Source organism: Chrysemys picta, chromosome 19 (genome assembly GCF_011386835.1).
Source record: "Chrysemys picta bellii isolate R12L10 chromosome 19, ASM1138683v2, whole genome shotgun sequence".
NCBI classification, from domain to species: Eukaryota; Metazoa; Chordata; order Testudines; family Emydidae; genus Chrysemys; species Chrysemys picta.
Genome location: NC_088809.1, coordinates 7518681 through 7532929, shown reverse-complemented (window position 1 = coordinate 7532929; position 14249 = coordinate 7518681). Strand labels below are relative to the sequence as shown.

Genomic DNA, 14249 nt, shown 5'->3' with positions numbered 1-14249 from the left:
GCAAGTATGTGCACACTTGAAATGCTTTACCCTGCTCAGTTAAAAGGCTGCAGCTTAATTCCTAACCCAGTCAGTCAAGGCAGGATTCATAGCTACACTACTTGGAGGTGATTTTTCTGGATCTCCTTGTGCTTGGTGGAAGAACTGCCCCTCCGGAATGAAAATCTCTAGAGTTGAGGAGAAGGGGAAATCAGATGTGTGGTTAGAGAAGAGTATACACTGAACAGTCAGCACTTGTGTATGCAGATAAATGGCCCTGCTGCAGGAGCACCATTTTGAGGATATTTACCACAGCAGCACTAGAAAAGGTCCTGCTCCTCTCAAATTAACAATAAACCCCCCCACAGACGATGGCGTCTTCCATGACACTGGCAAATTACTCCAGTCCCAAGCGTGTGTAGACACTGGCCTCGAACAAAGAGGACTGTTTGGTTTTTAATCTCATAGCAGCAGGGGAAAGTAGCAAATGTCATTTTTGTTGTTGCCCTTATGAATTTACTGTTGTGTGGCTCGTACCCGATATCGGTTACATTGAATTCAAGCACTGAATCCCTTCCATTCCGTCAGACGCGATTAGAAAACAACCCTAAATCACGCTGGCTCTGACCCCTGCACCATCCTCTTTTTGATAAGAGAGAAAAAGGGCAAACATTTTTCTACAAGAGTCTCTCTCAAATCCCAACGCCAGACTGCGTGGGGGTTTTTTGTTCTTTTTTTCCCCCCCCTTTCTCTAAACAGGATAATTACTCCATGCACTTTAATTAAAATGACTGCAACACAAGAGCAAGTCACTTACAACTGTACATACAGAGAGCCCTAAAAGCTTCAGTCACTGATAAGCATCTCACTTAGATGGCTCTTAATTGCTCCCAGCATCAGGCGATCATTGCTGTTGTTTTGCCACTAATTCCGTACAATGGCAGGAAAGCCAAGATTGCAGGACACAGCGAATTGCATAATTTTTTTTTTTTTGCTGGTTTTCTTTCTGGCCAATTTAAAATTTGTCAAAGTCGGTCTTCTTCTGGATCACTGCCCTTTGATATTTCGCGCACTCCATTTGCCACAAACAAGCCGCGGGGCCGCAGTTCATGCTGACTCCAGCAGAAGCAGAGAGAGCTCCATTTATCTTACACTGCCTGCTGAATTCTTACTCATTAACTGGGGGTTCACTGCCTCGCTTTAACCCCTGAATGGCTGTCATCATTTCTATGGAGCTGCTGAGTACCGGGGAAGAGGGAGATCTTCATATAAGTGTGCCTCGTGCAGAGGGGTGGGTAAATAGTACAGCGACATTTGTGTTTTCATTCAAGGAACCTTCAGACATTGGATTTTGACTTGCATGTGTGGGGGGGCGGGAGCAGGGAAGGATGACAGGTATTGACTAATTTGACATAAATCTGCTCATTATCAATTTTCTAGCACTATCTCCGAAATCTTCATTAGTTTCATGTTTTATTAAAATGGCACTCAGTGTAACACTCTCTTACGTGACAGCGTATGCTGCAGAGCAACAGGGAGGAGAAGAGAGGAATCCCAGTCTTGACTCTAGAATGGCTGAGTTCTCTAGAAAGCAGGAGTAGCCATAGAGTGCTGTGAATACATAGGATATATGGACAAGCCTACTGCCCACACTTCAGAAGGATATAGGTCTTCTGTTTTCATGTGGGTTTTTTACAATTGGCATAAGGGAGAAAGCTTTAGGATTGAAACAGAAATAACAGAAAATGAACTTTATAGTGCAGCATGTTCTTTATTACCATCGGGAAGGCGGTAAATATAGTGTGTGATACAAACAATGGGCATAGTCCCATTTTAATCGAAGGCAATGTCAAAATGGCTTCCATGAAAGCAGGACCTAACCCTAAATTGTTCCCGTTTATCTTATCTTATCGAAATGTTTATCTTGTGGTACAATGGAAACCTCTTTTATTTGTTCAGTATGATCTCACCATGGGCAGATTTTATGATAAGATGAACATCGTCTTTAGTCTGTCCCGTATAATAAATGTCTGCATCTGAGTGTTTTATGTAGTTTTATATAGAGTTGTACATTGTGTGTGTGTGTGTGTGTGTGTGTGTGTGTGTGTATATATTCACACTCATTTCTATATAATAATACTCTGTATGAAGTGTTGGAGGAGGGATCATTCAGGAAGACGCTGCCCACCTCAGTAGAGCAAAATTGACTTTTCACAGACACAAAAGCAGTAAACTGCCATACCACTTCAGGAGCTAAGCCTGTCCCTTCCCTTGACCAGCCTTTCATTGTGACTTCTGACTGACTTCTCCACTTCGTTTGCTGAAGATGGTTCCGAACCCATCTTGAATCCCCAAACAACAAAAACTTAACCAAAGTTTAACCCACAGCAGTGGCTACAGATAAGTTAAGCCAACCAGTCCATTCTCAGAGGTAAATTTGCATGACAGTTTATTTAAATCCCAACAATACCATGTGCTGGTGATTACTTTGCAGAGTACATATACAAAATTATTATATTTTTCTTTCGCTTTCTTGATTGGCTAAACAATAGCATGATGTGACCTGTTTGTCATTCTGCACCTAGGTCTGGAAAATCAGACAATAGTCAAAAGTCCGGCAGTAGCTATTTTATAAATTAATAGATTCATAGAAATGGAGAGCTAAAAGGGACTTTGAGAGGTCATTTAGAGGTCAGCCCCGTCCGCTGAGACAGGACCAAGTAAACCTAGACCATCCCTGACAGGTGTGTGTCTAATATGTTCCAGTGATGGAAATTTCACAACCTCCCTTGATAATCTATTCCAGTACTTAACTATCCTTATAGTTAAAAAGATTTTCCTAATACCTAACCTAAATCTCCCTTGCTGCAGATTAAGCCGATTACATCTTGTCCTACCTTCTAGTGGACATGGAGAACAATTGATCGCTTTCCTCTTTATAAAGACTTTTTTGTCAGGTTCTCCCCTCAGTCTTCTTTTCTCAAGGCTAAACATGCCCAGTTTGTTAACCTTTTCTAAGTCGGTTTTCTAAACCTCTTATCATTTTTGTTGCTCTCCTCTGGACTCTCTCCAGTTTGTCCAGGTCTTTCTTAAAGTGTGACACCCAAACCTGGACAAAATACTCCAGTGAGGCTTCATCAATGCCTATTAGAGGAGAACAATTACCTCTCACGTCTTTCATTTGACACTCTCAATACACCACAGAATAATATGTCTTTTTCGCAACTACATCACATTGTTGGCTTATGATCAATTTTTGATCCACTATAACGCCCAGGTCCATTTCTGCAGTACTACTGCCTAGTCAGTTATTTCCCGTTTTGTATTTGTGCATTTGATTTGAACCAGTTCACTAATAATGTACTTTTGAAAAACAAACTGACCAATGGAAGTACATATATCCCATTTCTGGGGGAATCGCCAGGCAAGTTACAACCCCTTATGCTTAACAGTCTAACCCTTTATTGCTCACTTCATTTTAAGTGGACTCCTACAGCATGTGTGAACCCCTTATGCTTAACAATCTTCTCCCGCTTTGTATTTAGCTCAGATGCTCTGGTTACCTTCTCCAGACCTGAGGAAGAGCTTTGTGTAGCTTCAAAGTGTGTCCCTTCTACCAACAGAAGTTGGTCCAGTAAAACATATTACCTCACCACCTTTGTCTCTCTCAAGATTTTTCTGTCATTCTTTTTCTATGTTGTAATTAACCAAAATACCAATTATTTTCCTGAGCAATAGTTACGTAAAATACTGCCCTTGAGATTGTCCTTCACTTGCAAAATGTGGAATGCCAATCAGCATTGGTCACTTTTCTGGTAATATTGCACACTGATTGCCTTTAATTGGTTCTGTGTGCAAACATTGCTATCACTAAAAAACTGCTGTTAATCCAGAATTTCACCTTCCCTGACACCCGTCCTTTGGATTTCCCTCTCTAGAAAGTGGGAGTTGGAGGGGAATTCCCATAGGTATACAATGTTTCTGGACATATGATACCAATTTGGGGGGGAGGGGAAGGCTGTTTCTATTTTGCACTTTGTATATGGTCCTACAACCTATTATTTCTTCAGAGTTTTGTTTTGCTAGGTTACTATATTTTAATTTCAAATAAACAATCATGTTTTGAAAGATCTTGGAATGTGGGTGGGGATTGGTTGCAGATTATTGTATATTAATGTCAATGTTGTTCGTCAATAATCTATTGAAAGAGTATAGTTTTAAATGCTGTGCAATTCCCCTGTGCAATTTGAGGCTCATCCCATCCCTTTTGTCCTCAGACGTCCTGTATTTAACTCCCCAGCAAGTCCAAGTTAGTGCTTGTGAGTGTGTTAACGCGCATCACAGGTGATTTTGGCCTGTAGTGGTGCTTTGTGTCTGCTAGTTTACTTGACCCTAATGCAAGTCCTTAGGAACAAGAATAGTTGAATTGTAGCAGACTAAAACCTTTTCATGTATTGCAATTGCAGAATGACGTTTCTGACCAACCTCTTGAGCATCCACAACTTTCATTGGTATTTCACGTTGCATCTTTACAGCTTGAATCCTACTGACTATTTAGAGAAGTGGTTGCAAGCAGCCACATTTAAAAAAAAAAAAAAAAAAAAATCTGCACTCAAAAAACCTGCATTGCCACAGACTTGAATAGGCCTGAATGACCTCCCCTTTAGAGCTGCTCCCTGCAGGTCAGAAGTGAGGCATGCTGGCAGTGCGGCACGGGAGAAGTTTGCACAGTTGCTGAATCTGTTATGTGGTTAAATAGGAGACATCAGACTCCAGCCTTAGTGGGAGGTGGGGGGGAGAAATCTCTCCTATGTGAGGAATTTCAGGCTGAAATAATGTTTGTCGTTGCAGTTGAGGATGTTAGATGAGGTGGTCATAATCTGACTTAAAATGAACACCTCATTACATCGTTCTATATGGAGTAGCTACCCTGCGTCCATAACACTTATTTCCTTAGGACCCATTTCAGTAGTCCATCCCTGTTCAGCAACGCCGTTCAGCATGTGCTTCAGTGGGACTTGCGCATGTGCTTTGCAGACTAGGGATGGACTTAAGCACAAGTTTAGATGCTTTGCTGCAGTGGTGCCTTAATGTTCTTTCCCCTAATCACCCTCAAAAAACCTTCAACCTAGTCATTTTAACACTCAAATAGGTGAGCGCACACATCCAGTAGCGAGCATGTTCCTGATCTGCTGTAGACTAATATATATGTTGTACAAAACACCTTTAAAAATCACCGGTCTAGGTTTATTTCCAGACTCCCATTGTGCATGAGGGGGACTACATTTTGAATTCAGGAACTGAAGGAAAAGCTCCCTTGCTGGTTTCACAAAGCCAGAGACTGCTGACCGAGAAGGGCTTCTGTTTGCCAGGTGGGGGTTAGTCAGTGGTCCTCCTGGGATCCATTCAACTTTGGCCTGGAGACAAGCGGAGCCGGGCCCTCCTGGATTGTTCGGGGGTCAGTCTAGCCACTGTGTAGGGGGCGTCCCTGACTTTGGGCCAGACTCCGCGCGGTGAGCTGCTGTGTTAAGGCAGTGAGCGTGTTTTTTGCTCAGTGACGATATTATCAGTAGGCATGTCATTCACACCAAGGCCACTTTACCCCACGCCGGTGGCATCAAGCTGTTGCCCACATCTCTGCTGGCATCTATGAGAGGCAATGGGAAGCAAGTAGAGACGCTTTACCTGGCGAGGCTGTGCATTGAGGGCGGAGGGGAAAATCCCCCATATTAATAGCTGGGAAACCGTAAACCTTCACGTTGATTCAGAAGCGGCCCAGCTTTTTGCAATCAGAGGGAAGCTACACTAACATTTCTCGAAGTCGTTTTGTCTAACCTGTTAAACTGGTCATATTTAAAAAAAGCACTTTGCTGCTAAATGTTATGGGAAGCCGTGATTCATGGTCCCGCTGAGCCATTTCCATCTGGCAGGAACTTTATTAAAGGCAGCCTGAGCCCTGACATTCTAGCAGGTTGTAATCACTACAGGACACTGCCTGTCAGTGGCGCGCTCTCTCTCTGAGACGTATACGTGGGAGGGAAGAGCTGACGCATTGGCTTGTTACTCCAAAAGAGGTTCTCTGTTTAATGGGGCACAAATCAAAAGAGTTTAGACATTGCTTTCTCGGCTGCGATTTCTTCCCTTAACTTTTGGAGAGGAGCATAAATTGACATTCAATATCCGAGCACTTTACAGGATAGGTCTCCCTATAGATTTATTACCGAGGCTTTAGCATTCGTCTGCACAGGGAGGGCAACTTCTCTGAAATCTTCCTCTCTGATCGCAAGCTATAAAGCCCGCACACCTATCCCTGTGCAATGGGTAGGAGCAGGCTTTGGGAGGAGCTTCTCCTTCAGACTCGGCGTTTATAAAGGCCTTCTTTAGTTAACTGTTGTGGTAGCCCCTAGAAGCCTCAGTCAGGGATGGGGGCCCCAATCTGCCAGGTACCGTGCCTACAAATAACAAAAAGATGGTCCCTGACCCAAAGAGTACCCAGTGCTTTTAAATGTAGCTAGCTCCTGACTTGGGATAGGGGTAATATCTTATCACTGTGGTGCTCAAAGTTGGGTGACCCTTTCTGTTCCTAGCATGGGTGTGGATAGCAGAGGAATACGCCGGTGAAGTTGTGTATGTTTGTCAGGGCTCCGTCTGTCTGGTTCACAGAGTCCAGACAATATTTACCTCTTTCATTTTGGGAAACATTTGGGTGCAAGTATTTCCTATTCCTAACTGCTGTGGTCAAATCAGAGCTATATACACCTCTACCTCGAGAGAACGCTGTCCTCGGGAGCCAAAAAATCTTACCGCGTTATAGGTGAAACCGCGTTATATGGACCTTGCTTTGATCTGCCGGAGTGCGCTCCCCCCCCCCTCCCCCGGAGCTCTGCTTTACCGTGTTCCATCCGAATTCGTGTTATATCGAAGTAGGGTGTATATATTCATACATACACACAATCATATATACACATCTCTGTGTGTGTGTGTGTGTGTGTGTGTGTGTGTATATATATACACACATAAACATGCACACATTCTATTTATATATAAATATATGCACACTCTCACTCACTCAAAAACTGTAAAGTAATCTGCAAATCCAAGCCAAAACTCTCATTCACGATTTCATGGCACAAAACCCAGTGCAAACAGAATAGCCCCAGGCTCTCTGTTAGGAATGTGTCCTGTACTCCTTGCCAGCTTATGAAAGTCACAAACTCCCTTCTTTTAAATCATAAATTAAATCTTCAGTAAGTTTGTGCATCTCACCTGCCACCACAGCTAATATACCTCTTCAAGACTCTGAAATGAATTTAGATTCCAGTATTTTTCTTCAACCCCCCTCATACCTTCTTAATGTTCATAGAATCATAGAATATCAGGAAGGGACCTTAGGAGGTCATCTAGTCCAACCCTCTTTTCTCAAAGCAGACCAATCCCCAGACAGACTTTTGCCCCAGATCCCTAAATGGCCCCCCTCAAGGATTGAACTCACAACCCTGGGTTTAGCAGGCCAATGCTTAAACCACTGAGCTATCCCTCCCCCTGTTAATAGCTTCATGCACTACCTGCCCATCGAGAGCTGCTGTACTATATATATTTGCCTTTAAATATAACAATTTTAGAATGTTTTTTCTTTAGTGTATACATCTCTTGGTAACCTATCTCCATACACACAGCTCTATAATGGGAGGCAGTGTGGCCTAGTGGACAGAGCACTGGCCTGGGGCTTGGAAGGCCTAGGTTCTCTTCCTAGCTCTGCCTGCTGGGTGGTCATGGACAAGTCAGTTCTCCCTATGCCTCAGTTACACCATCTCTAAAAAGTGGGGATAATGCTACTGACCACCTGGGTAAAGCGCTTTGGGACCTAAATTAAAGGAAATATCCTATCTCCTAGAACTGGAAGGGACCTTGAAAGGTCATTGAGTCCAGCCCCCTGCCTTCAGTAGCAGGACCAAGTACTGATTTTGCCCCAGATCTGTAAGTGGCCCCCTCAAGGATTGAACTCACAACCCTGGGTTTAGCAGGCTAATGCTCAAACCACTGAGCTACCCCTCACCCTATGTAAAACACTTTAGAGCAAAAGAAGTGCCTGACTCTTTTTTAAATCAGCTTTCTTGCTGGGGTAAGATTCTTGGCTGGAGCCTTCTCTTTCTGTGAAATAAAAATAAATAAATAACGTCCTGGCTTTCCGAAAAACCCCGAGGCTTCAAGATGTGGCTAGAAAAGAAAGAAACCCATTCCAAGATATTTAATTGTACAGGGGGCTTACAGGATTGATCGAGAGCTTAGCTTTTTACAATAGTCCAGTGAATAAGAAATGCTCCTGACAAACGATCAATGATAGGATAATCACTCTTTATCCCCCCCTCCTCATTGTTACCTTCTTTCTTTCAGGAGAACAGGGTTCAGAAGTCAAAAATCTTTATAGACGCTGCTTTTAAATTAAGCAGAAAATAGACATTGACATATTTGTTAATCTCACCTAAATCATTACTGGGCCTAGCTGGTTTGTCTGTACACGAGAGTGGCAGACAGCCTAGAATACATGAGTGTTCCTGGCTTCAAGCCAGGCGCTGCCATTTAAAGTGTACAGAGAAACATGAAGTTAAAACAATTCTTTTTGAAATTCTTCAGCTATAAAACACCAGAGCATCTTAATTAAACCCTCTCCATCATCATTTAACATGCATACATCGAAGGCCATGTAAAAAACTAATACCTGAGCTGAAAAAATTCCTGTATACGTGACCTGTGATTTTTACGAAGCGGGGACACAGTCTGAACTTGTTGTCTTAAAAGTCTCGGTGTGTGGCGGCATAATATTGAAAACCACGCTGCTCTGACAAGAGACATTTTAAAATCAAATATAAACACATTCCGTACAGAATAGACAGGATGGTGTCTGTCTGCAGAATTCAGTAAGGGCCTGATTCAAAACATATTGAAGGCAATATGAGCTTTGAATACAGCCCCAAACTTGCTAACAGAGCAGGTGTGCTGTCCGTGGTGCTGACTCCAGTTTGGCTGCGTTCACAGCTGCACGCTGCTCCACTTTGATTCCAGACCCTGGCCCTTTCAAACTGGACAGTTTATGTGGCATTGTACGGACCAGAGGAGTTGACGGTCACCTTCCACATCACCCAGCCAGGAAGCATGACAGCCTGACAATGGCTGATCTCCTTTCATTGCATTTAATCCCATTGACATGGCTTCATGAACAATAAAGAGCAAAAAGCTGGTGGCATTCACACAGAGCCCAACAGAGTAGCGACAATATTAGAGGAGACGCCAACAGTAAGGAAAGCCACCAGTGGCTAGAGAAAGGGGGCTGACAGTCAAGTCTCCTGGCTTTTATTCCAGGCTCTTCTATGTTACTAGGTAACTCACTTAACCTTTTTCTGCCTCACTTTCTGCTCTGTACAGTGAGAATAATTGTGCTTGTATATCTCCCAGGGGCATTGCAAGGTGAAATTAATTAACGTTTGTAAAGGGTTTTCCTTGCAGGGAGGGGGGGAAGTGCTATAGAAGTGCAAAGGAGGGTCATTGTTTACCAGGGCTTCCCCACCCACACACTATCTAAAGCTCTGAACCTACAACAGGAGCTTCACAGCCTCTGCTCAAGCCCCATTGTAGGTGGGAGGTTAAAACCTCCACATTTCCCCCGGAGCGTCTGGTAGCATGTAATTGGGCTCAGATTGCACTCTGTGCTCAAGTCGAACCAAGACTGGCGTTAAGTCCCCTGCCTCTGCACAAGCACCTGTTGTGTGCGGCTTTGTGTTGCTGTGGGAGAGAATTAACCTGCTCTCCTTGCATTGGGCTTGGGGCCAGGCTTGCCCTGCAGTAAGTGAGTGCAACTTCAAAGGATCTGCACCTGCTTACACCAGGGCTAATTGTGGCCCATGGACTGAGCAGGGGAGAATTCAGGTTCTCAGTCCCATGGTGGAGTGGTTGCTTTTAGGCATTATTTTAACAAGTCATTCTCGGTGGGGAGGAGAAAGACGCTTTTTAGGTCTCAGTTGAAAATGAGTTTGGTTGAATCCTGGTCTCCGTTAATACACAGTGCAAAGCCACCTCACAGCTCTTGAGCTTTGGATGAGACTGTCCACTGGCTGGAAACAGCAATGGGATGCTGCTAGACAGTATGTGGGAACGTTGGCAGAGCAGTCATGGGCAGAATCCCAAGTTAGTTCTTCTGGTTTCTTTCACAAAGCTACATTAATCCGAACGTTTTAATTTGATTTCATTTAAAGCGATATAATTTCATTTTGAGCACAAAACTTTAAAATAAACAAAAATAAGAGCTCAGTGGGGCAGTGTCATTTTGATGTATTTGTCGTCATATCCTCCAAGTTCATATGGGATCTATCGCTAGACTGTGTGCCTTGATTGACAGCAAATAACTTAAATGAGTAAAGTGTTTTGTGACCGTTTGCAATACCTCTGACTGTAACTTGTGCCGCCTCCGTAGTGAGACTATGAAAACTGATAGGTACTAGTAGGAAACAAATGCTAGGAAAGTGTAAAGTGTGTGTGTGAGTATTTGCATTAGACATTAATTTTGTCTGTAGTTTTAGAAAACTGAAACACTCTGAGACATTGTTAATTTATGGGGATAAGTCCTGTCATTATGTCTCCTAAATCATGGCTTAATTCATTGGCATTTAAATCATGTTAGCAGAAGCTTTCTGTCATTTAGTTTAGAAAGGTTTCTTGCTAATGTAGTTTGACTGGCCAGTGTAGATCAAGCAGTACCATTTTTCAGCCATTTCTAGGGAACATTGCAGGAGCATTGATCAGAGCCTCAAAACTGCCAAGTGGCGATAAAGCCTAATGGAGGTGCATGTAAAAGTGAAAGGAAATCTAGGTGGGAATGCTGTTACATTTGAAAGAACGGGAGTTGAAACCCAGCCTGGTGATACTAATCACTGATGGTCTGAGCCAATAGTATAGATTTGTCTTTGCCAGATGGCTCCATCAATACTGTAATCAATAAGGAGTTTGCCTTCATGTAGTATGAGATGACGTTCCTGTCATGCTCAGGAATATCTAGTCCTGCCTCGATTCCAGGTGAGGCTGCTAACTTTCCAAACCAGAACCTGGCTGCAAGCTGCAGCCTCGACAGGAACCTGGTTTGAGCTACACTAAGCTCTGGCCTTTTGTTGTTGCCTGTTTGGCAAGAATGGTTTTCGGTCCTTCTGGTCAGGGCCTGGGGGTGGGGTCTGACTCAGTGAGCAGCCCCAGAGGTGAAAAGCCCACTGAGTCAGTCACACAGACACAATGACCTGGTGAAGGCTGCTCTAATTAGAGAGTGTTTTGTACAAATTGGAGGTCAAGGGTGTCAGCGTGAGATCAGTTCGGCACCCTTGCAGGTTGGAGAACGTAAGATAGGCCTAGATGACAGTAGAGCTTGGTGCATGGCTGGGTCAGCCTGGAGAGCTCTAGTCTGATTGTTCCAGTGCGAGGGGTGAGCACCTTCCTTCTTTGTAGAGCTGTGCCTGTACACTCATGTATTCCACACCAGCAAGTGTGTGTGTGTGTGTGTGTGTGTGTGTGTGTGTGTGTGTGTGTGTGAGAGAGAGAGAGAGAGAGGGCATACGCTCAGTGCTACTGTACAGTACACCAAAGAACAAGACAGGATCATCCTTTTCTCATTCAGGTGCCAAATCTACGGGATAACGACCTACTGCACTTGGATGGTTCCGGGAGGAGCTACCTCTCTGGAATTTAGGCAGAGTTGGGGACCTCAGCTGCTGATTTCAGATCCAAAGATTGGTGCTGGTCAGATCAAGTTTTTTGGTATGGCCCATTATGATGACGGTTGTTATCTGCAAGCTTTGGACCAGGGCCCTGAGTCATGGGGTGCAGGGAGCTGACCCAAACCCAACAACCCCCATTTTTACTTTCAGCAATAACAAGATTCTAGTGACAGGTTTCAGAGTAGCAGCCGTGTTAGTCTGTATCCGCAAAAAGAAGAACAGGAGTACTTGTGGCACCTTAGAGACTAACAAATTTATTAGAGCATAAGCTTTCGTGGACTACAGCCCACTTCTTCGGATGCATCTGAAGAAGTGGGCTGTAGTCCACGAAAGCTTATGCTCTAATAAATTTGTTAGTCTCTAAGGTGCCATAAGATTCTAGTGTACTCAGATGGCCTCATGAATGGGCAGCATCCAAGAATGTAGCTATATGGATAGGGAACTCCCATGTTCACAGAGTGACTGTCCCTGGCTGCTTCAGGATGCAGATGGGAAGAAGCAGACAATAAGCAGGAGGTCGGTTGGTCTCCCAAAGCTGGGGTTCTTTGCACACACCTGTTTTAACCCTTCCAGGGTCTCTGACGGGCAGCTTTGTCTGATTCCAGGCACCCCGGAGCTAAGCCCGGCTGAGCGGAAGGAGCTGGAGACCAAGCTGAAGGAACGGGAGGAATTCTTAATTCCCATTTACCATCAGGTAGCGGTGCAGTTTGCTGACTTGCATGACACGCCAGGCCGGATGCAGGAGAAGGGTGTCATTACTGTAAGTATAATGGATCCTTTCTTACAATTCCTGTCAGAAGGCCCAGCACTTGTACATGCACTGAATGCAGCCAAGGAAATTGTCACAGACCTGAGATGAACAAGTGCAGCCATTTCTGAAATCTTCCAAGCCCCAGCCAGTTACTGATAGAGCAAAGCAGGATCAAAGACTCATGCACCCAGTAAACCTCATGCCCAAGTGCCCTCTCCCAATAATTCTTGCCACAGCAGTATCCCTCCCCAGTCCCACCCTCTGCCTGAGTTGGGCCAGCTCTTTGACCTAGTATTAATGTTTTGTGCTTTCCAGCACCCTTACTTACCCCTACTGTTTGGTGGTCCCACGCTTTCATTTGTCAGCCTGCAACCAGCTGATCTATTAAAAAAACTCACCAGACACTTCCCTTTCCAGTGGCAAACTCTTCATTTGCAGGCAGACAGGTAGGAAGTAAAGACACTAAACTCTGTGATCTTTGGCTGACCTTGTTTGAGCAGCGAGCAGAACAGACGGGCTGTAGCAGAATAGTCAAGTCCAGCTCCATTGCTGGAGCTTTAACCTTGGCTGAGTTAGTCGCCCTGATCGCTTTCCAAATGCAGTTCGAGTTTTATTTTCCCTGGGGAAGTTTGGAATGCGGACGTGTTGGGGATTTTTCCCTGGGGCTGCTCGTTTCTCATGATGTGTTGATAAATCTGCGTCCCCCATTGTGGAAGGGAAGAGAGTTTAGAAGGGAGTGGGGAGAGCAGAGGTGCAGGAGGCCGGGTTAGTATGACAAGGTGGGCGGGTTCAAAGCTCAGCACTCAGAATACTTTTTGCCATTGTGGTTTTGTTTTGCAAGCAGCCTAACGGAACACATCCAAGTCTGAGCCTCTCCCCAGTCCCTGCCTTCATACCTGCCAGGGGCTAAGGGAGCTTCTCTGGGAGCTGAGGTGGACGTAAGGGTAAATGGGCATCGAGCCACCAAAACTTGGCTCTCAGATTCTTCCTCCAAACCCAGTCTCCCCTCCCATGATAGACTCTCCCTTTGTCACCTTCCCACCCCAAATGGGCACAACATTCCTCCTCTCTTACATCTCCATTTTCTGCCCAAGTGAGCCAGCACACCCCAGCAGGCAGCTTATCAGAAGCAATCCGCTATGCACTGCCCTGCTCCTTTGCTCCACCTCTGAGCCCCACTCTGATTGCAGGGGCCAGGTCCCAAGGATCCTGCCTTAATCTGTGGGAGTTAAATATGGCTCTGGGTTTTTTTGACCTCACTCATTTTCCCCTCCTTCCCCATCTGGGTCTTGCGCAGGATGTGCTAGAGTGGAGAACCTCCCGTACGTTCTTCTACTGGAGACTGAGGCGCCTTCTGCTAGAAGACTTGGTCAAGAAGAAGATCCACGATGCCAATCCTGAGCTGACAGATGGACAGATCCAGGCCATGCTGAGGCGCTGGTTCGTGGAAGTCGAGGGGACAGTAAAGGTAAAGCAAAGAGAGTTTCCTAAGGCCATGCTCCCTCCCTGGTTGTACCCAGTTGAGTTCAGTGGCCTGGCACCAAGGACAAACTGGGTCCCTGGTTCTAATAGGAATGCCCTGCATGATTGACTGTGCAGAGACGGGGACAGTGGAGTGAAGTCCAGAGGCATTCCGGGTGGCTCCTTGAAATCAGGCTGCTAGGAATGACAGGGCAGCTGCATACTCCAAGCCCAGGTTGTTCTGCATGAATGATGGAACGTGGGAAATGTTGGGTCTTTATAGCAACATGGTCAAGTGTGAA

The 14249-nt window shown here is 44.9% G+C and overlaps 1 protein-coding gene across 8 annotated transcripts in view; it reads left to right on the top strand.

Moving 5' to 3' along the window:
* ACACA (acetyl-CoA carboxylase alpha) overlaps window positions 1-14249 on the top strand; it is a 199249-nt gene that overhangs the window by 170808 nt on the left and 14192 nt on the right. For all 8 annotated transcript variants that reach the window (XM_065572846.1, XM_065572849.1, XM_065572852.1 and 5 more), the window contains 2 exons: window positions 12341-12495; window positions 13784-13954. In XM_065572846.1, the coding sequence (XP_065428918.1) occupies window positions 12341-12495; window positions 13784-13954 (326 nt within the window). The remainder of the gene's footprint in view (window positions 1-12340; window positions 12496-13783; window positions 13955-14249) is intronic.